The following is a 25449-nucleotide window of genomic DNA, read 5'->3' on the forward strand; positions in this document are numbered from 1 at the left end:
ATGCAAAATACTGGCAGGTACTGGTAATCCAAAATTAAAGCAAAATTTTGGTAATAATTAGCACATTTGGCAGCATCTGTCAACATGGAAATATAGGTTTATAGTCAATTATCTTTCAGAGAAGTTGAGCCTTGAGCTTTGAGCTGATGAAGTCATGGATTTGGAGAGGGGTGATGGTTGCACAAGAGAAAGAGGTGGAGACAGGCAATGATGTGGAGAATAGCAAATATGGAGAGAAAGCAAGGCTTGTGGCCAAGCCGTAAGCCATAGCTACTTGAGTCTCAGGTAGCAGCTAGCAAAGTAAATAGAGTTAAGGCTGGCAGGAGCCAAAGGTAATGACTTTGGCTTACTGACAAGAAGTTGGAGGAAATTTCAGTTCATCTGCATCTTGGTATTGGCAGGGTGGACTGATAGAGGAGGTAGAGGTGTTGAGTTGTGTACTGCCAGCATTATAAAGGCTGATGCCATGCTGCAGTAAATGGGTAGTGGGTAAATATCAATGATATGTCAAGAAATCAGATTGGTCTTCTCAAATTAGGAGGGCTAGAAGCAAGCCAGCAATGCATTGCAATAGCTTAGAAAGGAAGGGAAGGTTGGACACAGTGCAGTACTTGGAAAGAGGCTGATGTGGGTCTCTGAGGAGCTTGTGATAATGATAGTTTGAATTGAAATAATTGAACAGGTAAGAAAATTATTAAAGTCATAGAAGATGCTCCTTAAGTAAGAAATAGCAGTCCTCACAATGTAATTTATCCATTATTTTTTATAATTGCTTAAGATACTTTGTGATCTAGACACAGAAAGTTCTGATTAAAGATAAAAAGAACGTGCATTTATATTGCACATTTCACGATCTCAGATTATCTCAAAGTACTTCACAACCCATTACTTTTGAAGTACAGTCAGTCTTTTAAATATAGGTAAAACATAGCAGCCAATTTGTGCACAGCAATGACCCACAAAGAGCAATGAAATTAATAACCAGACAATCTGTTTTTAGCGATGTAAGCCAGGACACTGGGAGAATTCCCTTGCTCTTCTTTGATTGTGCCGTGAATCTTTTACATCAGAGTCATTACGGCACAGAAGGTGGTCATTCAGCCCATCGAGTCCATACCAGCTCTCTGTAGAGCAATCCAGTCAGTCCCATTTTCCTGTTTGGGGCCATGGTTTAATGGATCATTCAAAAGAAGACACCTCCAATGATGAAACACTCCCTCAATGCTGAACTAAAGTCTCAATACAGAGACCATAGGCCAAAGCTGGAGCCAAGACAATTGAATCCGCAGCAGCAGATTTTTATCTTCAGCTGTGTGATTGCGCCAGACCTTGAAAGTGTTTAACAAAAGAGAAATACTGCGGATGCTGGACTGCAACAAAACAGAAAGTGCTGCAAACACTTAACAGGTCAGGCAGCATCTGTGGAGAGAGAAACAGAGGTAATGTCTCAAGTCAAATATGACTTCTTCGGAACTGAGGAGAGGTAGAAATCTTATTTTATGCTATTGAAAGGGGTGTGGGGAAAGGAAGAACAAAAGGGAAGGTTTAGGACAGGGTAGAGGCAGAGGAGATTAAATGACAAAGGTGTCACGGGACAAAAGGCAAATGGAGTGGTAATTGTTGTAGTAAAGAAACGAAGCATCAGTCTAGAGTGAGTGTTCATGGCAAAATAATAAACAGCTGTGTGTGAAAGGAAAAAAACATGAAAGCAAGATAAAGGCTGGCACATGGCAAAAAAAATGGAGGATAGAGTTCATGGTCTGAAGTTGTTGAACTCAATATTGAGTCGAGAATGCTGTAAACTGCCTAATCTGAAGGGGAGATGCTGTTCCTCAAACTTGTGTTGAGCTTCACTGGAACATTTCAGCTGGCCAAGGACAGAAATATGAGCATGAGAGCAAGGTGGTGAATTAAAATGGCAAGCAGCCGGATCACGTCAGGGTCACGTGGCAGATTTTAAACTTACTACAAAAATAAAGGTTTGCACGCAGAATATATCTAATCAGACTGAAAATGTCAACCAACCCCCTTAACGCCCTTTAGGGAAGATGGTGGCATAGTGGTAATGGGGATGAGCGACCATAATATGATAGAATTCTTCATCAAGATGGAGAGTGACATAGTTCATTCTGAGACTTGGGCTCTGAATCTTAATAAAGGAAACTACGATGGTATGAGGCGCGAGTTGGCTATGGTGGATTGGGAAGTGATACTTAAGGGTATGACGATGGATAGGCAATGGCAAACATTTAAAGAGCGCATGGATGGACTGCAACAATTGTTTATTCCTGTCTGGCGCAAAAGTAATACAGGAAAGGTAGCCAAACCATGGCTTACAAGGGAAATTAGAGATAGTATTAGATGCAAGGAAGAGGCATACAAATTGGCCAGAACAAACAACAGATCTGAGGATTGGGAGCAGTTTAGAATTCAGCAAAGGAAGACCAAGGGATTGATTAAGAAGGGGAAAATAGAGTACAAGTTGCAGGGAACATAAAAACTGACTAAGGGCGACCCCTTTGCAGAACACATGCGGTCTGTCCGCAAGAATGACCCAAACCTCCCTGTCGCTTGCCATTTCAACACTCCACCCTGCTCGCTTGCCCACATGTCTGTCCTTGGCTTGCTGCATTGTTCCAGTGAAGCCCAACACAAACTGGAGGAACAGCACCTCATCTTCCGACTAGGCACTTTACAGACTTCCGGACTGAATATTGAATTCAACAACATTAGATCTTGAACTCCCTCCTCCATCCCCACCCCCTTTCTGTTTCTTCCCCCTTCCTTTTGTTTTTTTCCAATAATTTATATAGATTTTTCTTTTCCCACCTATTTCCATTCTTTTTAAATCTTTTATGCCTCCCCACCCCCACTAGAGCTGTACCTTGAGTGCCCTACCATCCATGCTTAATTAGCACATTCGTTTAGATATTATCACCAACTTCAACACCTCTGTGTTCTTTTGTCTGTGACATCTTTTGATGATCTGCTCCTATCACTGCTTGCTTGTCCCTACAACCACACCATCCCCCTCCAATTCTCCTCTCTCCCCCCACCTTAAACCAGCTTATAATTCACCCCTCTCCTTGGATTCACCCAGTTCTGTTGCAGGGTCATGAGGACTCAAAATGTCAACTCTTTTCTTCTCTGCCAATGCTGCCAGACCTGCTGAGTTTTTCCAGGTAATTCTGTTTTTGAGATGGATAGAAAACTGGTTGGCAGACAGGAAACAAAGAGTAGGAATAAACGGGTCTTTTTCCAAATGACAGACAGTGACTAGTGGGGTACCGCAGGGATCGGTGCTGGGACCCCAGCTATTCACAATATATATTAATGCTTTAGATGAGGGAATTAAATGTAATATCTCCAAATTTGCAAATGACACAAAGCTGGGTGGGAGGGCGAGCTGTGAGGAGGATGCAGAGATGCTTCAGTGTGATTTGGACAAGCTGAGTGAGTGGGCAAATGCATGGCAAATGCAGTATAGTGTGGATAAATATGAGGTTATCCTTTTTGGTAGCAAAAACAGGATGCCAGATTATTATCTGAATGGCTACAAATTGAGAGAGGGGAATGTGCAATGAGACCTGGGTGTTCTTGTACACCAGTCGCAGAAGGTAAGCATTCAGGTGCAGCAGGTGGTAAAGAAGGTAAATGGTATGTTGGCCTTCATAGCGAGAGGATTCAAGTACAGGAACAGGGATGTCTTGCTTGGGACTTGGTGAAACCACACCTGGAATATTGTGTGCAGTTTTGGTCTCCTTATCAATATTTGCTATAGAGGGAGCACAGCGAAGGTTTACCGACTGATTCCTGGGATGGCTGGACTGACATATGAGGAGAGATTGTGTCAGTTAGGATTATATTCGCTGGAGTTCAGAAGAATGAGGGGGGATCTCATAGAAACCTATAAAATTCTAACAGGACTAGACAGAGTAGATACAGGAAGGATGTTTCCGATGGTGGGGGAATCTCGAGCCAGGGGTCAGTCTGGGGATATGGGGTAGACCATTTAGGACTGAGATGAGAAGAAATTTCTTCACCCAGAGAGTGGTGAACCTGTGGAATGCGCTACTACAGAAAGTAGTTGAGACCAAAACTTTGTATGTCTTCAAGAAGGAGTTAGATATAGCTCTTGGGGTGAAAGGAATCAAAGGGTATGGGGAGAAAGCAGGAGCAGGCTATTGAGTTGGATGATCAGCCTTGATCATAATGAATGGCGGAGCAGGCTCGAAGGGCCGAATGGCCTACTCCTAGTTTCTATGTTACTAGGCATCCAGATGCTCAGGCTAATTCTGTAGGGCCATGGCATCTTGTGAAATTTGAATTCAACTAATAAATCTGGAATTGAAGGTTAGTCTCAGTAATTGTGACCATGACAACTAACATTGATTGTTGCAAAAACCCATCTGATTCACTAATGTCCTTTACGGAAGGCAATCTGCCATCCTTACCCAGTCTGGCCTACATGAGACACCAGATCCACAGCAATATAGTTGACTCTTACTGGGCCATTTCAGATGGCAGTTAAGCCACTCAGTTCAAGGGAAATTCAGAATGGGCAGCAAATGCTGGCCTCCCCAGCGATGCCCATATCACATGAAAGAATAAAGAATCATGCTTGGGTGTCAGTTGGCCAGCCAGGGTATTTCAGCCCAAACTCCCACGTGGCACTACCTCCTCACACACTCAAAAACATGGCAGCTACAGACAGAAGATGAAGTGTGTGAAGAACATGCATCATCAATTGCCATAGGAAATCCCATCACATGTGAGCAAAAGCCAACATCATCCTGCTGCTGCCACCACAGGGGCAAAGTGCTCGTTAGTTCAGATATGAAGATAAACCAAATAAGACAACTTGCAGCTGCTAACTGTATAGTGCCCCAACCAATAAGGTGGACCCCAATTCAGGCCAGGATATTTGCAAGTAGGAAAAGGCTCAAGGAAGATGAAAGTAAAAGAAAGAGGAGCACAGCACAGAAAATATAATTAAGCAAAATTCAAACCAAGCAACAATTAGCTTATAGTGGGAATGAATACAATATGAAGGGTTATCATTCAATAAAAGTAGCAGATGGGAGAGGGGGGTGGGGTACAGATGAAGTGAGGTGCCTCTCCACTATCTAGATTCCTCCCCTAAAAACAGCAGTCACAACTCCTTCACTTAGGCACATCTTAACAAATCAAATATTGTTAAGGTAGACTATTCAGTTAGTACGAAGTAGTAACCCAGCCATAACTAAACTTCTGCTCATTCCACAAAACCATTCTTCAAATTTGAGTGTATCCAGTCTTGTTTGGAAATAGATCCATCAAAATAACACACTTAGCCTGAGCAATTTACTGAAAACACTATTATTGTGAATTTATTTATCTTCATCAATTCTCTATTGGCAGTTATGTGCGAAGGTGCATGTTATTAAATGCACAGTCCTGATGGGGTATAAGCCTCTGAGAACAACAGGAGTTGGCAGTCAGAGGATATGATGCAAATTCGCTGCCTTGTATAGGGAAAACATCTTGTAGCCTGGAGATATATACACAAACAGCTTTGTTCTCCCAAAGTTCACCACACACCCCTGCAGAAAAAGGGATTAGTTAATGTCAGTGAGAACACACATTACCACCAGACTCCAATTGTATAGTGAGGATGACCCGACCCAAAAACACCTTTAGGAGATGGATCAGCCCAACACCACCTGTCTGAAACATATTAAATGTCTATTTCAAAATAAGTATTCCAAAATAAAAAAAATACACATGGACATTTATAAACAGTTTTGCCAATCTATTTGACAGTTCCTCTAACCTATTCACGACATTTGGGTTCATTTTAATAATATAATTTCAGCGCAGTTTAGATAACGAGTACCAACCTCCATTTAGGACAAAGATAAACGGGATATACATATATATAATATATATATATCACTAACCTGACCAAGTCAGTCATACAGGATCCTACAACCACTACATCATAAACCACAGAATCAGAAGGAAGATTTGCTGGGAATGACATATTTAGGAAATGTTTTAAAGATAGGAACAGCAGCAACAACCGAATATTGAAATGCACAGCAATAGCAATCAGCTACAGGAACTCCAGGTTAAAAGTCCACAGGAGGCGACCATAGTTGCGGGAGGACCCCGTCGCATAGCGGGCTGCATTATTTGAGCTAATTAGATGGTTTAACAAAAGGAAAGGAATAGCTTTACCGAGGTAAAAATGATCCCTTTAATACAACGTATTGTTCTGCTCAATAAAAACAATACCTATATATATTTTAAAAATATGAATGTGTGAATCAGGCAGTTGTTTGGACGGCAGCAGCGCCCTGTTGCCGGGTGTGAGCGCTTGGAACCGTTGGTGTTTGAAGAGCGGGAGCGGCCGGCGCGAGGCGGTGTGACTCTGGTCACTGGACGCTGTGTGTTAATGGGACTCGCGGGTAGGTCCCAGGCAGGTACTCAAATGCTGCTCGCTCGCTGTCTGTATGTAAAATATATTTCATCACCGTCAATTGCTCTTCACCGGGCCTTACGGAGCTTTTTTGAGGCCCAGTGGTTCACCTATCTTTTAATAAAGTGTATAATATTGATTATTGCTCATTGTACATACAGCCCGGCTTTCACTTTAGATAGGATTATTTTTAAAGTGAGAAGAGTGTTTTGGAGGGGGGGGGGGGGGGGGCGGGGAGGAGCTCGATGCAACAGATTTTGCCTTTGCATTGTATGGAGGAGGAGGTTTATGCGACCCTGTCTGTTTACAAACCCCCTTGTGTCATTTCCTGTATTTTAAAGGACGAACACGCTGCATTTACAACCAGTATTGCAAACATCCTGGAAACGTAAGGCGTGACATTTTGTCATCAGCAGGATTGACGCAGATGGCAAAGATCTGCTAAGCGTATGGAAGCTGTATTTAGGTTTCAGAGTGACCTACATACAGGTCACAGTTTTCTTCATTGAAACTTTTTGCCAAAAAAATTAAATCACTTCTAATTAGTGGCACTTGATCAATCTGTAATGAGGATTGGTGCATTATTGCAACATTTTAAATCTATCTAAGTGCATCTCTGTAACTCCCTTGTCAGAAATAATCAAATATTCTTGTGGGTCCATGCTGCAAATAGACCGTACGTCTGTTAGCATCTGAAAAGCTGGGGTGTTTTTTTTAAAAATTCTTTCATGGGATGTGAGTGTCACTGGCTAGGCCAGCATTTATTGCCCATCCCTTGTTGCCCTTGGGAAGGTGGTGGTGAGCTGCCTTCATGAGCCGCTGCATTCCATGTGGTGTAGGTACACCCACAGTGCTGTTAGGAAGGGAGTTCCAGGATTTTGACTCAGCGACAGTGAAGGAATGGCGATATATTTCCAGGTCAGGATGGTGAGGGAACTTCCAGGTGGTGGTGGTGGTGTTGTTCCCATGCATTTGCTGCCCTTTTCCTTCTAGATGGTAGAGGCTGTTGGTTTGGAAGGTGTTGTCAAAGGAGCTTTGGTGAGTTGTTACAGTGCATCTTGTAGATGGTACACACTGCTGCCACTGTGCATCAGTAGTGGAGGGAGTGAATGTTGAAGGTGGTGGATTGGGTAGCAATCAGGTGGACTGCTTTGTCCTGGATGGTGTCGAGCTTCTTGAGTGTTGGAGCTGCAAGTGGAGAGTATTCCACCACATTTCTGACTTATTCCTTGTAGATAGATGGTAGACAAGCTCTGGGGAGTCAGGAGGTGAGTTACTCTCCTCAGAACTCCCAACTTCTGTCCTGCTCTTTTAGCCACAGTATTTATATGGCTGGTCCAGTTAGTTTCCAGTCAATGGTGACCCGCAGGATATCGATAGTGGAGGATTCAACAATGGTAATGCCATTGAATGTCAAGGGTAGATGGTTAGATTCCCTCTTGTTGAAGATGGTCATTGCCTGGCACTTGTGTGGCATTAATGTTACCTGCCACTTATCAACTCAAGCATGAATGTTGTGCAGGTCTTCCTGCATATGGGTACGGACTGCTTCATAAGTCACAAATGGTGCTGAACATTGTGCATTCATTAGCAAACATCCCCACTTCTAACCTTATAATGGAAGGAAGGCCATTGATGAAACAGCTAAAGATGGTTGGGCCGAGGACACTACCCTGAGGAACTCCTGCAGTGATGTCCTGTTGTGAGTTCAAACTTTACAACCCATTGTTGACAAAATGCCAACACCCAGAATGTTAATTTGCCTTTTTGTTTTTTAGATGTTCAATCACCAATTGCCTATTTCCAACAATTATTAAATAAAGATTGAGGTCTTATTTCATGCAATTCGTCTTTTGCCATTGTCGTTAGCTGCCCCTCAATTTCAAGATAACCTAAGAAATAGGAGCAAGAGTAGACCACATGGCCCATCGAGCCTGATCCACCATTCAATACAATCATGGCAGATTTTGGGCTTCAACTCCATTTTCCTGCCTGCTCCCCATATCCCTTAATTCCCAAAAATCTGATATCTACTCAAGTTTACAAGTTTCAGACATGGGTCTTCATGTGACTGAACAGGACAATTCTCGACCCCCAGATCTTTGAGCACATGGGGCATGATGTCCCACACTTTAATGGAGTGCAGGATTTGTTTCCTTTTCTCTCCTTCTCTGCTGCTGTTAATCAAAAGATGTTGTGACTCAAAACGCGATGCAGATTGGTGGAACAAGTAGTTGCTATTCTGAGCAACTGATAAGTTGTTCCCAGTCCTTAAGGTCAATGCTGCTGCACTTCAAGGAGAGAGTGTCTTTGAAGCATTTCCTTTGTCCTCCCCTGGAATGCTAGCCATTAGAGTGTTGAGAAAACAGGCCCTGGCGAAGGAAATGGTTTTTGGCCATCCAAACAATGTACAGTCCATCATTGTTGATTTTTCAGGAGCTTTGCCTGAATGCTTGTGGAGCTGACTTCAAGAAGGATACTAGTGTTTGTTCGACGGTCCTCCCATAGAATCTGACGGATGCGGCAGAGGGATTGCTAGTGCTCTCTTGTGTTCTTATCTCCCTGATACACAGTCCAGGTCTCACTGCAGTACAGGAGTGCGGTGACAACAAACTGCCCTGTACACTAGGACTTTTGTTGAATTGATGAGATCTTTGTTGTCAATCACTCACTGCGGTAGTTTGTAGTAGGTCAAGCTGACATAGCTTATCCGGTGTTGGATCTTCCCTGTCAATGGTGGCCTTTTGATAGAGGAGGCTGCCATGGTATGGGAAGTGCTCAAAATATTTGAGAGCCTTTCCTTCAGCATATATTGGTGGTGGAATATTTGAGTGACGAGGTGTGGGTTATTTATTTTGGCAACATTCAAGGACAGGCCGGGTTTCTTGTGTGTAGAATTGAAGGGATCGAGAATGGCTTGCATATCTGTTGTAGAGTGGGCAATGATACTACCGTCATCTGCAAACTGTAGGCCATGTATGTCTATGGTGGTCAGTTTAATTTTGGCATAGAAGCAAATGAGGTGAAAGAGTTTTCCATCTAGGTGGTATTTACTTTGCACTGGAGGGCAGTTGATCTTTGTTGAGATGAATATCACTGTCAGGTAGATTGTAAATAGTATGGTGGCTATCACACAGTCTTGCTTGACACCAGTCTGGATTTTGAAGGTGCCTGTTTCAAACCTCCCACCCAAGACAGTTGTAGTCACATCACCAGGAAGCAGTTCTAGGATTGTGATGGACATCCAAATCTTTGGAGCACAATCCACAGAGCCTTGCAATTTACTGAGTTAAGTGCTTTGGTCAAGTTCTTGAATGCAATGAAGAGTTCCTAGTGTTGTTCTCAACATTTTTCTTGCATTTGTCTGGCAACAAAGCCCATGTCAGAGGTTCTTCTGGAAGGACTAAAGCCACACTGTGATTCTGGGAGGATTTCCCCAGCCACTGGAAGTAAGTGATTTGGAGAATACATGTCAGAATTTTCCCTGCTATAGACGAGTACATAGGAGCAGGAGTTGGCCATTCTGGCCCTCAAGTCTACTCCACCATTTAATTAGATCATGACTGACCTTCAACCTCAATGCCATCTTCCCACACTATCCCCATATCACTTCATGTCATTAATATATAGAAATCTTTAGGGGAACTGGTGGATGTACTGTACTTAGATTTCCAGAAGGCATTTAATAAAGTGCCACATCAAAGGTTATTGCAGAAAATAAAAGCTCATGGTATAGAGGGTAACATATTGGCATGAATAGAAGATTGGCTGACTAACAGGAAGCAGAGTGGGCATAAATGGGTCTTTTTCAGGTTGACAAGATGAAACGAGTGATGTGCCGCAGGGATTAGTGCTGAGACCTCAACTGTTTATAATTTATATAAATGACTTGGATGAAGAGATTGAAGGGAGGTTGCCAAATTTGTTGATGACACAAAGATAGGTAGGAAATTAAGTTGTGAAGAGGACATAAGGAGGCTACAAACAGATATAGATAGGTGAAGTGAGTGGGCAAAGATCTTGCAGATGGAGTTTAATGTGGGAAAATGTGAAATTGCCCATTTTGACTGGGAGAATAAAAGGGTCACAGAAGTCTGCAGCACAGAAAAAGGTCCTTTGGCCCATCGAGTCTGTACCAGTCAAACAAGTACCTAACTATTCTAATCCCATTTTCCAGCACTAGGCCTATAGCCTTGTATGCCATGGCATCGCAAGTACACATCCAAATACTTCTTGAATGTTATGAGGGTTTGTGCCTCTACCATGCTTTCAGGCAGAGAGTTCCAGATTCCCACCACCCTCTAGGTGAAAAAATTCTTCCTCACACCCCCTCTAAACCTCCTGCCCCTTACCTTAAATCTATGCCCTCTGGTTATTGATCCCTCCACCAAGGGGAAATGTTCCTTCCTGTCTACCCTATCTAAGCCCCTCATAATTTTATACACCTCAATCATGTCTCCCCTCAATCTCCTCTGCTCCAGGAAAAATAACCCCAGTCTATCCAATCTCTCCTCGTAACTAAAACTCTCCAGCCCAGGCAACATCCTGGTGAATCTCCTCTGCACTCTCTCTAGTGCAATCACAGCCTTGATTACTGGAAACCTGAGAGAGCTAGGAAATATTGTGAATGAAGTAAACAATGCAGGAAAAAACAAAGATCTGAAACTAATTGTTAAAAAGATTAAAGTGATGAGAGCTAAAAAAAAAACCAAGAGGCACAGCCTAATGAAAAAATAAAATTCAACGAGAAGGAAGTTGAAGTAATCACTGACTTTACCTGCTTGGGTATTACTGTGAACAAGGATGTGAACTGAATAATAAAGAAATTCAATGCAGGGTTGGAATGACCAAACAAGCAATGACTGCGCTAAATAACATTTGGAATTTGGAAAAAGAAATCTCAGGAAAACAACTAAGCTTAAGCTTCTTAAAGCATTGGTGTTTCTTATTTCCACTTATGGTGCAGAACGTTGGAGCACAAAAAAAGATAGCCAGGAAAAAATTATTCTTTAAAAAACTTTAGTGTTTCCGAAGGACGTTCAGTGTGAGAAATGCACTCAGATGTACAAACGGTTGGGTATTATAACAGGTGGGAGTTGACAACACAGACAGATTGTTATCAGTGGTGGACAGATACAAGTTGAAGTCTTTTGGGCATATGGCACGAAGTGATATAGAAAAGATGATGCTGGAAGGAATGGTAGAGGTATAGAATGTTGTGTGGATAGGAAGAAGCCATCATGGAAGTAACAGACTCGAGTTTCACAAGGGCACTGAGAGCGACGCAAGATCAAAGCAGTTGGAGGAGGAAAGTGCATGTTGCCACAATAACTCGAACTCCCCAAGTTATTTGTACCACCAATCATGTCTTAAGTGTGTCATTTTCTCATGGAGTACACATTGTTACCTTTGTAGGTAATGGTATTTTACTTGGTGATTGGTGATGCGTTTGAAGGAGTTTATTGTATTTTACGTGATCACAATGGCAAAGGACACCTGTTCTACTGTTGAGGACTTTTTGGAGGCATCCTAGCTAGATCAAAGCACTGTCATCTCCTGTATTTTGTCATTGCTCGAGTCAAAGAAAAAAAATGATTGATGTCTGTACTACTCAATCCATGCGGGGACTGATGCCTGCTGAACAGATCATCGACTTGCTCGATCAGTGATGAGCATCCACCTCGTACCAAGATATTGCAAGAACCCAAAGTCCAAGAGGAAAAAGATGTGTCCCAGCCCTAAAGCAAACAGGAGAGAGGAATTCCAAGAGCAGCTCATGACCACAGGATCACAATTGTTACAGCACAGAAGGAAGCCATTCGGCCTGTCATGTTAGCGCCAACTCTCTGTAGCAATTTACCTAGTGCCACTCTCTCACCTTATCACCTTGGCCCTGCACATTCTTCCTTTTCAGATAACAATCCAATTCCCTCTTCAGTGCCTCGATTGAACCTGCCTCCAATCTGGAAAATCTTCACATACCCAACTCAATTCCAGAACAGTGGGATCAGCTGTACTAGGCCCTGGTGTCCAGACCATTAGCTTTGAGTATCGTCGCCACCAGGGCTGTTTCAACAGAAACAATGGTGAAATATGTGACCTCCGTGAACAAAAACAAGCAACCTTCATTGCCTGGCAGAACGACCCAAGATCGCAATCCAGACATACTATATCATGAACCTTTCCTTCCCCATCAGTTGGCATGCCATGTCTTCAAAAAATTTAGCTTTGGTATACCAGAGTCATATTGTTGGGGTAATTCCCTCGTTTGCTCTGCCATTTTGCTTCTACTTATTGATTATCTTAGTTTTCCAATTACCATAATAGAATTGAGATTCCTAAGTGATGCAAATATGATAGTAATTAAAAATAGAAAATAATTAACATACGAAAAGACCATCTGGTCCATCAGACTATGGTGTTGTCACACACTTCATTGTCTTGTGACAAAATAGTCTCATCATATTTCACCTATAATGATAATTAAGTGCTCTGAGTATCATTTTGGCTGTTCTTTTCTGTATCTTCTCAAAGACCATCTGAGGAGAGCAAAGCTGCAGCTGTACTGAGACTTTGTGCAGCGACTGCAGCCTAGATATAATATTCTTAGCATTTTATTGTAATGCCCTGATAATACATGAAAGCCTAATTGCCTTCTTAATGGCCTTGTCATACTTCATGTAGATCTTTAATGATTTATCAACTGAATCCTGTATCCCTCTGTGGAACTTTAGATGTTAACCCTGTATTTTATACACACATTTAGCTCTAGGAAACTCCAAGTGTCGTGCTGCACTGAACCATACGTCAAAACTTCTGTACGCTAGAGATCATTCTTTTATTGTATTTCAATCTGCCTGTTACTTACTTACTTTGGCTTAAACTACTAATTCCTGTTGACATTTTTATATTCATTGTAACCTAGTAAATTGCTCAATAGTGCCCTTAACTAAATCATTTATGAAGATGAACAGAAATGGTCCCAACATTGAACTTTGCAGTTTCATATGAATCTACCCCGTTCGTGTCAACCTACTGCCTTACAAGATTGCAGCCAATTTCCTATATTCCTTGGAAAGATCATAAGAAACAAGAGCAGGAGTAGGCCATTCGGCCCATTAAGCCTGCTGTGCCATTCAATAAGATCATGGTTGATCTCATTGAGGCTTTAACTCCACTTTCCTGTCTGTCCCTCATAACCCTTGACTCCATAACACAGCCTTGAATGACCCAGCCTTCACTGCTCTCTTGGCAAGAGAATTTCAAACAATAATAACCCTCTGAGAGAAGAAATTCCTCCTCATTTCCACCTTATTTTGAAACTGTCTCCCCTAATTCTAGGTTCCCTCAGGAGGATGAAACATCCTCTCAGCATCTAGCCTGTCAAGCACCATCTGGACCTTATATATTTTAATAAGGTCACCTCATTCTTATGAACTCCCAATGAGTATACACCCAGCCTGGTCAGCCGTTCCTCATAAGACAACCCCTTCACCCCAGGAATGAGCCGAGTAAACCTTCCCTGAACTGCAGGCATCTACTGAACTTCCATCGTGTGCTAATTTGGCCAGTTGCTCAAGATTATAATCAGGCTAATGAGAATCCATTAGTGAAAGCCCTCTGTGGCTCTCAGAATTGACACTCTTTCCACATGACCATAAATCTAGCTAATCACCCATTTAAGCGTTCCAGCGTCTTCTCTACTACTGATGAAAAACTAGCAATCCTCTAATTCAGAGGGCCTGATTTTTAGGTCTTAAACTTGACTCAGTGGTAACATTCTCATCTGTATCAGAAGGTTAAGATGAACAGGTGAGGTGAGAGTGACTGCTCTTGACATCAAGGCAGCATTTGACCAAGTGTGGCATCAAGGAGTCCTAGCAAAACTGGAGTCAATGGGAATCGGGGGAAAAACTCTCCAATGGTTGGAGTTATACCTAACACAAAGGAAGGTGGTTGTGGTTGTTGGAGGTCAATCACCTCAGTCCCAAGACGTCACTGCGAGAGTTCCTAAGGGTAGTGTCCAGGGCCCAACCATCTTCAGCTGCTTCATAATTTCCTTCCTTGCATTATAAGGTCAGAAGTGGGGATGTTCGCCGATGATTGCAGAATGTTCAGCATCATTCACAACTCCTCAGACACTGAAGCAGTCTATGCCCAGATGCAGCAAGACCTGGACAATATCCAGACTTGGACTGACAAGTGGCAAGTAACATTTGTGCCACTGAAGTGTCAGGCAATGACCATCTCCAACAAGAGAGAATCTAACCATTGCACCTTGACATTAAATGGCATTATCTTTGCTGAATCCTGGGGGTTACCGTTGACCAGAAACTCATTTGGCTTAGCCATATAAATCCTGTGGCTACAACAACAGGTCAGAGGCTAGGAATCTTGTGGTGTGTAATTCACCTCCTGACTTCCCAAAGCCTGTCCACCATCTACAAGGCACAAGTCAGGAATTTGATTGCATATTCTCCACTTGCCTGGATGAGTGCAGCTCCCACAACACTCAAGAAGCTCCACACCGCCCAGAACAAAGCAGTCTGCTTGATTGGCACCCCATCCACAAACATTCACTCCCTCCACCACCGACTCAGTGGTAGCAGTGTGTACCATCTGCAAGATGCACTGCAGGAATTGACCAAGGCTCCTTCAGCAGCACCTTCCAAACCCACGGCCATTACCATCTAGAAGGATAAGGGCAGCAGACAGATCTTGCTGTTAGTGGTATAAATTATTTAGGCTAAAATGCAGTGGGCATAATTAAAAAGTTTGTTGATGGTAAAAAAGAAGACAGCAATGGACTGGTCAGGTGGGCAGGAAAGTGACAAATAGAATTCAACCTAGAGAAGGTGAAGTAATGCATTTAGGAAGGACAAACCAGGAAAGGGATACACAATAAACAGTAAGGTTTTGAGAAGTGTAATGGGGCAGAAGGATCTTGGAGTGCATGCCAACTGATCCTTGAAGGGAGCAGAACAGGTAAATAAGGTGGTCAAGAAAAGGAAGGTACTTTCCTTTATTGGCTGAGGCATAGACTATAAGAGCAGAGAAATTATGCTATAACTGTATAGAACACTGGTTAGACTGCAGCTAGACTAATATGTACCGTTCTGGTCACTACGTTACAGGAAGGATGGGATCTCACTTAAGAAGGCATATAGGAGATTCACGAGGATTTATGTTACCAGGAATGGAGAATTTTAGCTACGATTAAATATTGGATAGACCAGGGTTTTTCTTTGGAACAGAGGAGGCTGATGGCAGATCAAATTGAGGTGTATAAAATTGCAGGGGCCCTTGACAGAGTCGATAAGAAGGACCTATTTCTGTTAGAGTTCAATAAGCAGGGGGCATAGATTTAAAGTAATCAGTGGAAGCATTAGAGGGGAGTTAATGGGTAATTTGCCTGAAAGGGTATTAGAGGCAGAAACACTCATCACATTTAAAAGGCACTTGGCTATGCACTTGAAGCGCCATAACCTGCAGGTCTACGGACCAAGAACTGGAATGTGGGATTGGGCTGGAAAATTCTTTATCGGCTGGCAGAACATGATGGGCAAAATGTGCTCCTGTGCTGTAAATTTTTTGATGTTTCTAACTTACTAAGCTTGAGGGAATATAGGCTGAGATGTGCAACATCTCCCATAATTGAATCCTTTAAGCCCTGAAATAATTGTTGAATTTGTACTTCCAAGGCCCAAAACAGAACACAGTATTCTATTAGGCATCAGATCAAGGCTTTGCATAGCTGAACCATAGCTTATCCTACTCTTATGATTGTATAAGCTGGGTCGTTAGTATATTAGATTTTTTTTAATCAGTAAGGGAATCAAGGGTTATGGGGAAAAGGCAAGAAAGTGGAGTTGAAGATTATCAGATCAGCCATGATCTCATTAAATGGCGGAGCAGATTCGATAGGCCGAATGGCTAACTTCTGCTCCTACGTCTTATGTATTCTACCCCCCTACCCCCCCCCCCCCCCCCCCACCCCCACCCCCACCCCCCCGCAGAAAATAAAAGCCAATGCTCCTTTAGCCTTTTTGATTGTTCTTTGTACCTGGGTAATTTAGCGATTCATGTAAATGAAAAGACCCTTGTTCCTCTGTATGTCCTAGTCTCTCACTTCAAAGGAAATATTCTTCACATTGAACTCCCATCTGCCACAGTTTTGCCCAATCAATTAGTCTATGCTCGCTTTTAACATCTTAATCCATCCACACAATTTACTGTGTCTTGCAACAGTGTCATCTGCAAACTTGGATATACTATTCTATTTCTTTCATCCAAGTCATTGATTTTATACAATATAAATACTTATACATATGGTGAAAATTTGATGCCTTATTACCTATCTCTGCAGAACACCACATCACACCCCATCAATTACAGTATATTCCCTTTATCCTTGCTCTCTGTTTCCTACTATCAGCATCCTGGGGGTTACTATTGAACAGAAATCGAATTGGATTTGCCATATAAATACTGTGGCTACAAGAGCAGATTAGAAGCTAGGAATCCTGCAGTGAGTAACTCACCTCCTGACCCCCTGAGGCCTGTCCTCCATCTACAAGGTACAAGTCAGGAATGTGATGAAATACTCTCCACTTGCCTGGATGAGAAGCTCTCCAACAACACTCAAAAAGCTTGATAGCATACAGGACAAAACAGCCCACTTGATTGGCACCTCATTTACAAACATTCACTCCCTCCACCACCGACGCACAGTGACAGCAGCGTGTACCATCTACAAGATGCACTGCAGACGCTCACCAAGGATCCTAAGGCAGCAACTTCCGAAACCACGACCGCTACATCTAGAAGGACAAGGGCAGCAGATAGATGGGAACACCATTCTGACTTGGAAATATATCGCCGTTCCTTCACTGTCACTGTCGCTGGGTCAAAATCCTGGAATTCTCTTTCCCAAACAACACTGTGGGTGTACTTACACCACAGGGACTGCAATGGTTCAAGAAGGCAGCTCAGCACCACCTTATCAAGGGCAATTAGGGATGGGCAGTAAATGGGAATAAAAACCTGGTATACAGTGCAAGTAGCCCTGAAACTATTGATTGTCATTAAACCCAACTCTTTCAGTAATGTCGTATAATGAAGAAAACCTGATGTCTATAACTGATCTAGCCTGTAAACCACTCTAATCCAATACTAGCATGTCCTCTGAAGCTGCTTGGAGGCAATTACAGGAGGGCAGTAAATGCTAGTCTTGCCAGCAACACTCACATCCCAAGATTGATTTTAAAAAATCAATCCTAATTCTATTATATTCACCGGCATCCAGTGTATTTTTTGTTTCCAGGCCACCTTTTTCTTTACAGTATGATTTTGCCCCAAATGTTAACTGTTTTTCTTTATTGAATATTTAGCACTGCAGGCTGTCCTGTTCGTTGGTCTTTGACAGTGTCGCTGTGGATGTAATTGCATTGAAATGTCACCAGAAGTTGCCTTAAACAGAATTTCCCCTGCACTTCGTCCATTTATCTCCAATGTTGTCAGAAATGGAAAAATTGGCTTAGATGCTACAAACAATCTCAAAATAACAGACCTTAAATCAGGGTAAGTGCTGATTGAGTGCTCCAAGTTGATTCATCCTATTATTGTGTCAGTTTTATTCATTTTTTTGTGTGCGTGTGAAGCATAGAAAATAGGAGTAGGCCATTCAGCCCTTCGAGCCTGCTCCGCCATTCATTATGATCATGGCTGATCAGCCAACTCAATAGCCTGCTCCCGCTTTCTCCCCATATCTTTTGATCCCTTTCGCCCCAGGTGCTATATCTAACTCTTTCTTAAAAACATACAATGTTTTGGCCTCAACTACTTCTTGTGGTAGCGAATTCCACAGGCTCACCGCTCTCTGGGTGAAGAAATTTCTCCTCATCTCAGTCTTAAATGGTCTACCCCGTATCCTCAGACTGTGACCCCTGGTTCTGAACTCCCCACCATCGGGAATATCCTTCCTGCATCTACCCTGTCTAGTCCTGTTAGAATTTTATAGGTTCATATGAGATTCCCCCCTCATTCTTCTGAACTCCAGCGAATATAATCCTATTCAACTCATTCTCTCCTCATATGTCAGTCCTGCCATCCCAGGAATCAGTCAGGTAAACCTTCGCTCATTCACTCTATAGCAAGAACCTCCTTCCTCAGATAAGGAGACAAAAACTGCACACATTATTCCAGGTGTGGTCTCACCAAGGCCCTGTATAATTGCAACAAGGTATCCCTGCTCCTGTACTTGAATGATCTCACTATGAAGGCCAACATACCATTTGCCTTCTTTACTGCCTGCTGCACCTTCAGCGACTGGTATACGAAGGTCTCGTTGTACATTCCCTTCTCTCAATTTATAGCCATTCAGATAATAATCTGCCTTCCTGATTTTGCTATCAAAGTGGATAACCTCACACTTATCCACATTATACTGCATCTGCCATGCATTTGCCCACTCACTCAGCTTGTCCAAATCACACTGAAGCATCTCTGCATCCTCCTCACAACTCACCCTCCCACCCAGCTTTGTGTCATCTGCAAATTTGGAGATATTACATTTAGTTCCCCCATCTAAATCATTAATATATATCGTGAATAGCTGGCCCACTTGTCATTGCCTGCCATTCGGCAAAAGACCCGTTCGTTCCTACTCTGTTTCCTGTCTGCCAACCAGTTTTCTATTCATCTCAATACACTACCCCCAACCCCATGGGCTCTAATTTTACACGCTAATCTCTTGTGTGAGACTTTGTCAAAAACCTTTTGAAAGTCCAAATAAACCACATCCACAGAACCCCCCCCCCCCCCCCCCCCCCCCCAATCAACTCTACTAGTTACAATCTCGAAAAATTCCAGTGGATTTGTCAAGCATGATTTCCCTTTCGTAAATCCATGCTGACTCTGTCTGATTCTGCCACTGTTTTCCAAGTGCTCAGCTATTAAATCTTTTATAATGGACTCTAGAATTTTCCCCACTACCGAAGTCAGGCTGACTGATCTATAATTCCCTGTTTTCTCTCAACCTCCCTTTTTAAATAGTGGGGTTACATTAGCTACCCGCCAATCTGTAGGAACTGTTCCAGAGTCTATAGAATCTCGGAAGATGACCACCAATGCATCCACTATTTCTAGGGCCACTTCCTTAAGTACTCCTGGGATGTAGATTATCAGGTGTGTGTGCTTGCGTGTGTGCGTGTGTGTGCATGGTATTAATTATTGAATTTTTTAAGTACTTAATGTTTACGTTTTGTTTGTGTAGTCCAGGCCCAAAGTTGGCTACCATTTATACTGAATTCTCAAAGTGGAGAAGTCCAACTATGTGTTGATCCAGCTTTAAGTACAATCTTTGTACGAATGAGTACAGTATAATCACCAACTATATCACTGAAAATAATAATTATTTGGAATTAAGTAACAGTTTCAGAGAAGAAAGTTGCAAAATAGTGAACTTGTCCACAGCTATGTACTTCTATTTCCTGTAGGGTGCTTTCTAATTATTATACTTTCTTTGCATTGTAATATTAGCTACTAATAATTGTATAAAAGAAAAATGTGTTTTATATGTTTAAATGATTACTGGTCACAAAGGATTGCACAGCATTATTCGATGCGCAACACTTGCAAGTGCAGTACATGTTGAATTTACTTAAATACAAATCTTGCTGCATGGCAAAATCTTTGCATTAACATGCTGACCTGATGTTAGCTAAAACAAGAGGCTTGTCCTAGTGGCAAGATATCCCTATGCATCGTCAAAGTCTGCAGTACTTGGCAAGTGGTCATACCCACAACCAAATAACCAGATGTTAAACCATGATGATTCTAAGAGCAGAAGGGAGTTTTCTGATCTCCTGGTTATTGTTCCTCTCTCCACATAAGCAATTTAAGTATTTATTCAATTCATTGCTGTTTGTGGCATTTGGTGTGTGCAACATGCTTACTGTGTTTGTGTACGTAAGAAAAGAGTTTTTAAAAATGATTTATTGTTTATGAAATGCTGTGAGGTGTTTCTGAGACATGTTATTACAACTTATTTTTGGAATGTGAAAAGTGAATTCATAGAAATGTTATTCTATCTCAGCACGATTTGCCTGGTATTGAAAGTTTGCAGTTTTTCATTTTGGTCTTGCAAACTAACTAACAACAAACTGAATAAAAGACTTGGGCTTTGTCTAGAGAAATTCCTGTTTTGTATTGCAATTCCAGCATTTTTAGAGATGGTTATTATGATATGAGTGTTGCCAGCCATTGTTTTCCTTCATTGTTTTCCTTTTTTTTGTTGTTGTTGAAATTTCTCTTTGGTTCCTCCTATCAGGTGCACATCACTAACACCTGGACCCTGTTGTGACCGGTTTAAACTGCATATTCCTTATGCTGGAGAGACCCTAAAATGTGAGAATTATTTTATATTCGGTGATCATTAATGAAATGTTTCAATAGTGGCAGGATTTTTTAAAAAACATACCGTAGAAATGGTGTATTGGTACCATTCATTAATTGTCCAAAAATTTCAACTGTTATTTTTGAACATCAAAAATATATTTGCAAACACATTGTTTTACTGAGGACTCTGAACCATTTAATGCTGATTGTTGAGAAATATATCTGCCAACATGTCTTTTTTTGTATCACCAGGTTGGGGAAGGGAAATTGTTTCCTTCCATCAGTGTTCTGTTGATATCATTGTGGCTTGTTTATGAGGTTTAATTTTGCTAAGTAACTTTCCACAGAGTTTTGGTGTATCGATTGACATTTCTTTTGAAGAGCTAAGTCTCCAAAATTGTAGCCATAGGGTCAAAAAGATCAAAGCCAATGCCAATAATAGTGCTTACTGACTAATCACTTGGTCAACAATGGCAATAATCACTATTCCACGACACTGCTCGTGCATTGGTGGTAATTATCCAAGTTCCCTAGATTCTGTAAAAGTACCAGTGGATCGGAAAACTGCAAATGTAACATCTCTCTTCAAGAAAGGAAGGAGACAGAAAGCAGGAAATTATGGGCCAGCTAGCCTAACATCTGCCATTGGGAAAATGCTAGAATCCATTATTAAGGAAGTAGGGGAGATGGTGGTAATGTCGCTGAGATCAGAGACCAAGGCTATTGGTCTTGGGACAGTAATAGTGCTTACTGACTAATCACTTGGTCAACAATAGCAATTGTCACTCTTCCATTGGATTACCTGTACATTGGACATGGGTTCAAATCCCATCATGGCAGCTGGTGGAATTTGAATTCAGTTAATAAACCTGGAATGTAAAGCTAGTCTTAGTAATGGTGACCATGAAACTATTATCATAGTTTGTCATAAAAACCCACCTGGTTTACTAATACACCTTTAGGGAAGGAAGTCTGCCATCCTTATCTGGTCTGGCCTACATGTGACTCCAGACCAACAGCAATGTGGTTGACTCTTAACTCCCCTCTGACGTGGCCTAGCAAGCCATTCAGTTCAAGTACAATTAGGGGTGGCCTACCTCCCAGGAAAAAATAAAGAAAAAAAGAGAGCAGGAGATTTGGAAAATCTTAATATACCAGGCAGAGTCTGGTTTTGTGAAAGGGAAATCATGTTTGACAAATTTATTAGACTTCTTTGAGGATATAACAGGCAGGGTGGATAAAGGGGAAACCAGTCGACGTGGTGTATTTGGATTCCCAAAATGCATTCAGTAAGGTGCCACATTAAAGGCCACAACACAAGATAAAAGCCCATAGTGTTGAGGGTGATATATTAGCATGAACAGAGGATTGGCTAACTGACGGGAAGCAGATTCGGGATAAATGGGTCATTTTCAGCTTCACAGCCTATAACTAATGGAGTGCCATGGGGATCAGCGCTAGAACCTCAACTATTTATGACCTATATTAATGACTTGGATGAAGTGACCAACTGTATTGTAGCCAAATTTACTGATAATACAATGATAGGTAGGAAAACAAGTTGTGGGGAGGATACAAAGAGTTTGCAAAGTGATCTTGATAGGTTAAGTGAATGGGTAAGAATTTGGCAGATGGATTATAATCTGGGGTTGTCCACTGTGGCAGGAAGAATAGAAAAGCAGTATATTATTTAAATGAAGATATTATGCAGAATGTGGCAGTGCAGAGGGATCTGGGTATCTTTGCATATGAATCACAAGAAGTTAGCATGAAGGTACAGTATGTAATTAGGAAGGCAAATGGAATGTTGGCCTTTATTGCAAGGAGAATGACAGATAAAAGTAGGGAGGCCTTGCTACAACTGTACAGGGAATTGGTGAGACCATACCTGGATTATTGTCTAGTTTTGGTCTCCTGACTTATGGAGACACCTACTTACATTGGAAATGGCTTAGAGAAAGTTTACTAGGCTGATTGTGAGATGAAGGGATAGATTTAAGAAGAAAGGTTGAGTGGGTTGGGCCCATACTCTTTGGAGTTTAGAAGAATGAGAGGCAACTTATTGAAACATATAAGATTGAGGGGCTTGACTAGGTGGATGCAGAGAGGACGTTTCCAACCAGGGGGCACAATTTAAGAATAAGGGGTCTCCCGTTTAAGATGGAGATAAGGAGGAATTTCTTCTCTGAGGGTTGTTAGTGTTTGGAATTCTATTCCACAGAGAGCATTGGAGGCTGAGTCATTGAATATATTCAAGGCCGAGTTAAACAGATTTTTGATCAACAAGGGAGTCGAAGGAGCAGGCAGGAAAGTGGAGTTAGCTCACAATCAGATTAGCCAATATCTTATTGATTGGTGGAGCAAGTCCAAGAGACCAAATGGCCAACTCAGAGAGTCATAGAGGTCCATAGCACAACTGCTCCTGTTTCTTATGGAATTTGCAAAAAGTCAGCTGCCCAGCTGAAATATATTGTTTGACTTGTGACTAAACATGGGACACAAGTAATCTCTGCAGTCTGAAGGGCTTCACTCATGGAGGAATCCATGGTTTGTGTTGCCTTATTCAACTGGTTGGAAGGAGCCAGTGTGTAACTTTTTTTCAAAGTTCAAAGTGTAGTTGTAGTTGATGGGCTGTAATTACCTAGGTATTTTGCTGATATTGGTTTTTTTTGTTGTCGTTTTATTTGACTTATTTTTGAAATCCGTTTTTTATACAGTCCATGTTATGCATTCTTCTTTGATTATGAGCCAGGAAGACAGATGAATTGTTCTGTGCTAGTATGATCTGTAACTCGCCACTAAAAAAAATTGAAAGGAGTGCTTAAAAACCTTGATAATCAGTTTGTTTTATTCAACATTATTATTTGAGCGTTTTGAATTCACATAGAAAAACACCCTATGGTGCTTTACATAGAGGAAAGTAATAGATGCTGAGCATTAGTGTAAGAGTTAGGAAAAGTAATCAACAGAAGTTTTAAGAGACTTTTAAAGATGGGGAGAGTGGTGGCAAAGCCAAAGGTATAAGGAGGGACTTCCAGAGAGTTAGCTCAGGGTGGCTGAAAGCTCTGCCATTGATGGTGAAATGGAAAAGAATGAGAATACACAGGAGGCAATAAATGCGAACAAAAGGACACTGGATAGGATATAAAGCTGGAAGAGATTGTGAAGGTAGGATACGATAATCATGGAGGAAATTGCAGAGGAGTAAGGCAGTTTGGAATGCCAATGAAATTTGGCAAGGGCAGGGTGAGTGGGACTGGATGTGGGTAGCAGAGTTTTGACAAGTTATTGTTTATGAAAACAAGAGCTTGGAAGAGCTGCCGAGGAGTAATTGAAGAAGCTGAGTCATATGTTAATGAAAGTGTGGGTAAGGGCTTTGGCAGTGGACGTAGATAGAATCATAGGTCAGAATTTAATGTGCCCCTAGGTAGCAGATTATGAGGTGGGAGGGAGGGGTGGTGAATTAGGAGGGAAGGTGAAGCTTCTGTTGTTCACAGCTCTGAAGAAGAGTCATATTGGACTCGAAACATTAACTGTTTCTCTCTCCACAGATGCTGCCAGACCTGCTGAGTTTTTCCAGCATTTTCTGCATTCATTGCAGATTTCCAGCATCCACAGTATTTTGCTTTTATCATCCTGGTAAACCTCCTCCGTACCCTGTTCAAGGCCTTGACATTCTTCCTGAAGTATGATGCACTTCAACACAATCCAGTCATAGATTATAAGCCAATGTCTGTACATTTATATACAGCCTGTTTTAAAAAGTTGACACAGAGTAGAGCTCATTACTTATTTTTTATATCTGTATAAACAGATTTTTATATTTAATCACACACAGTACCCCAGCTGAGGCCTCACTAGTGATTTATAAATATTTAACATGATTCCCTGGTTTATGTATGGTGATGCCTCTATTTACAAAGCCAAATATCCTGTACACTGTCTTAACCCCTTTATCAATTTACCCTCTCATCTTCAAAGATTAGTGATTATGAACCTCCAGGCCCCCTTATTCTTTCACTCCCCACCTCACTGTAAATAGTACCATTTAAGTTATATTGCCTCTCGATGTTGTTCCTTCCAAAGTACATCCCTTCACACTTAACCACATTCAGTTGAATCTGCCATGTGTCTGCAGGTTTCACTGGCCTGTTTATGCTCTTCTGAAGTTTGGTACTATCTTGCTCACTACTTTGTGCCAAGTATTGTATTGTTTGCAAACTTTTAAATTGTACTTCCCATACCCATGTCCAGATCATTTATCTAAATCAAGAAAAACAATGATCCTAAAACTGACCCTTGAGTTGGGTGAGAGTGCAACCTTACTGCATACATCTCTCCAGTTGGAAAAAACATCCATTCATTCTATCCTGTAGCAATCTTGGTGTTTGGCTAATAAACTCCAACTCTGCTCCACACCTTTCTGATAGCTTGGCGCATATTGCGAGCTTCCACTGATAAAACATTATGCATTCAAACCAGTCCTCCCTATTCATATGTAACATATACATGCAACAGCGTACTGCCTGAAGACTTCTAATATTAGAAATGAAAGTTAAACTGTATTTAATTTTGGATCACAAAACGTGAAC

General features: G+C 41.7%; 2 protein-coding genes across 11 annotated transcripts in view; one reads left to right on the forward strand and one right to left on the reverse strand.

Moving 5' to 3' along the window:
* Positions 1–6132, reverse strand: part of rbks (ribokinase) — a 160989-nt gene extending 154857 nt beyond the window's left edge. For all 6 annotated transcript variants that reach the window (XM_041188719.1, XM_041188723.1, XM_041188720.1 and 3 more), the window contains exon 1: positions 5940–6132. In XM_041188719.1, coding sequence (XP_041044653.1) covers positions 5940–6022 — 83 coding nt within the window. In that variant the 5' untranslated portion in view covers positions 6023–6132. The remainder of the gene's footprint in view (positions 1–5939) is intronic.
* A 71-nt stretch (positions 6133–6203) lies between these two features.
* Positions 6204–25449, forward strand: part of babam2 (BRISC and BRCA1 A complex member 2) — a 199180-nt gene continuing 179934 nt past the window's right edge. For 2 of the 5 annotated variants that reach the window (XM_041188716.1, XM_041188717.1), the window contains exons 1-3: positions 6313–6464; positions 17851–18040; positions 20790–20866. In XM_041188716.1, the coding sequence (XP_041044650.1) occupies positions 17913–18040; positions 20790–20866 (205 nt within the window). In that variant the 5' untranslated portion in view covers positions 6313–6464; positions 17851–17912. Of the gene's footprint in view, positions 6224–6305; positions 6465–17850; positions 18041–20789; positions 20867–25449 lie in introns of those variants that run through there. The other 3 variants (XM_041188715.1, XM_041188713.1, XM_041188714.1) reach the window with 3 other exon arrangements.

Source organism: Carcharodon carcharias, chromosome 5 (genome assembly GCF_017639515.1).
Source record: "Carcharodon carcharias isolate sCarCar2 chromosome 5, sCarCar2.pri, whole genome shotgun sequence".
Lineage (NCBI taxonomy): Eukaryota > Metazoa > Chordata > Chondrichthyes > Lamniformes > Lamnidae > Carcharodon > Carcharodon carcharias.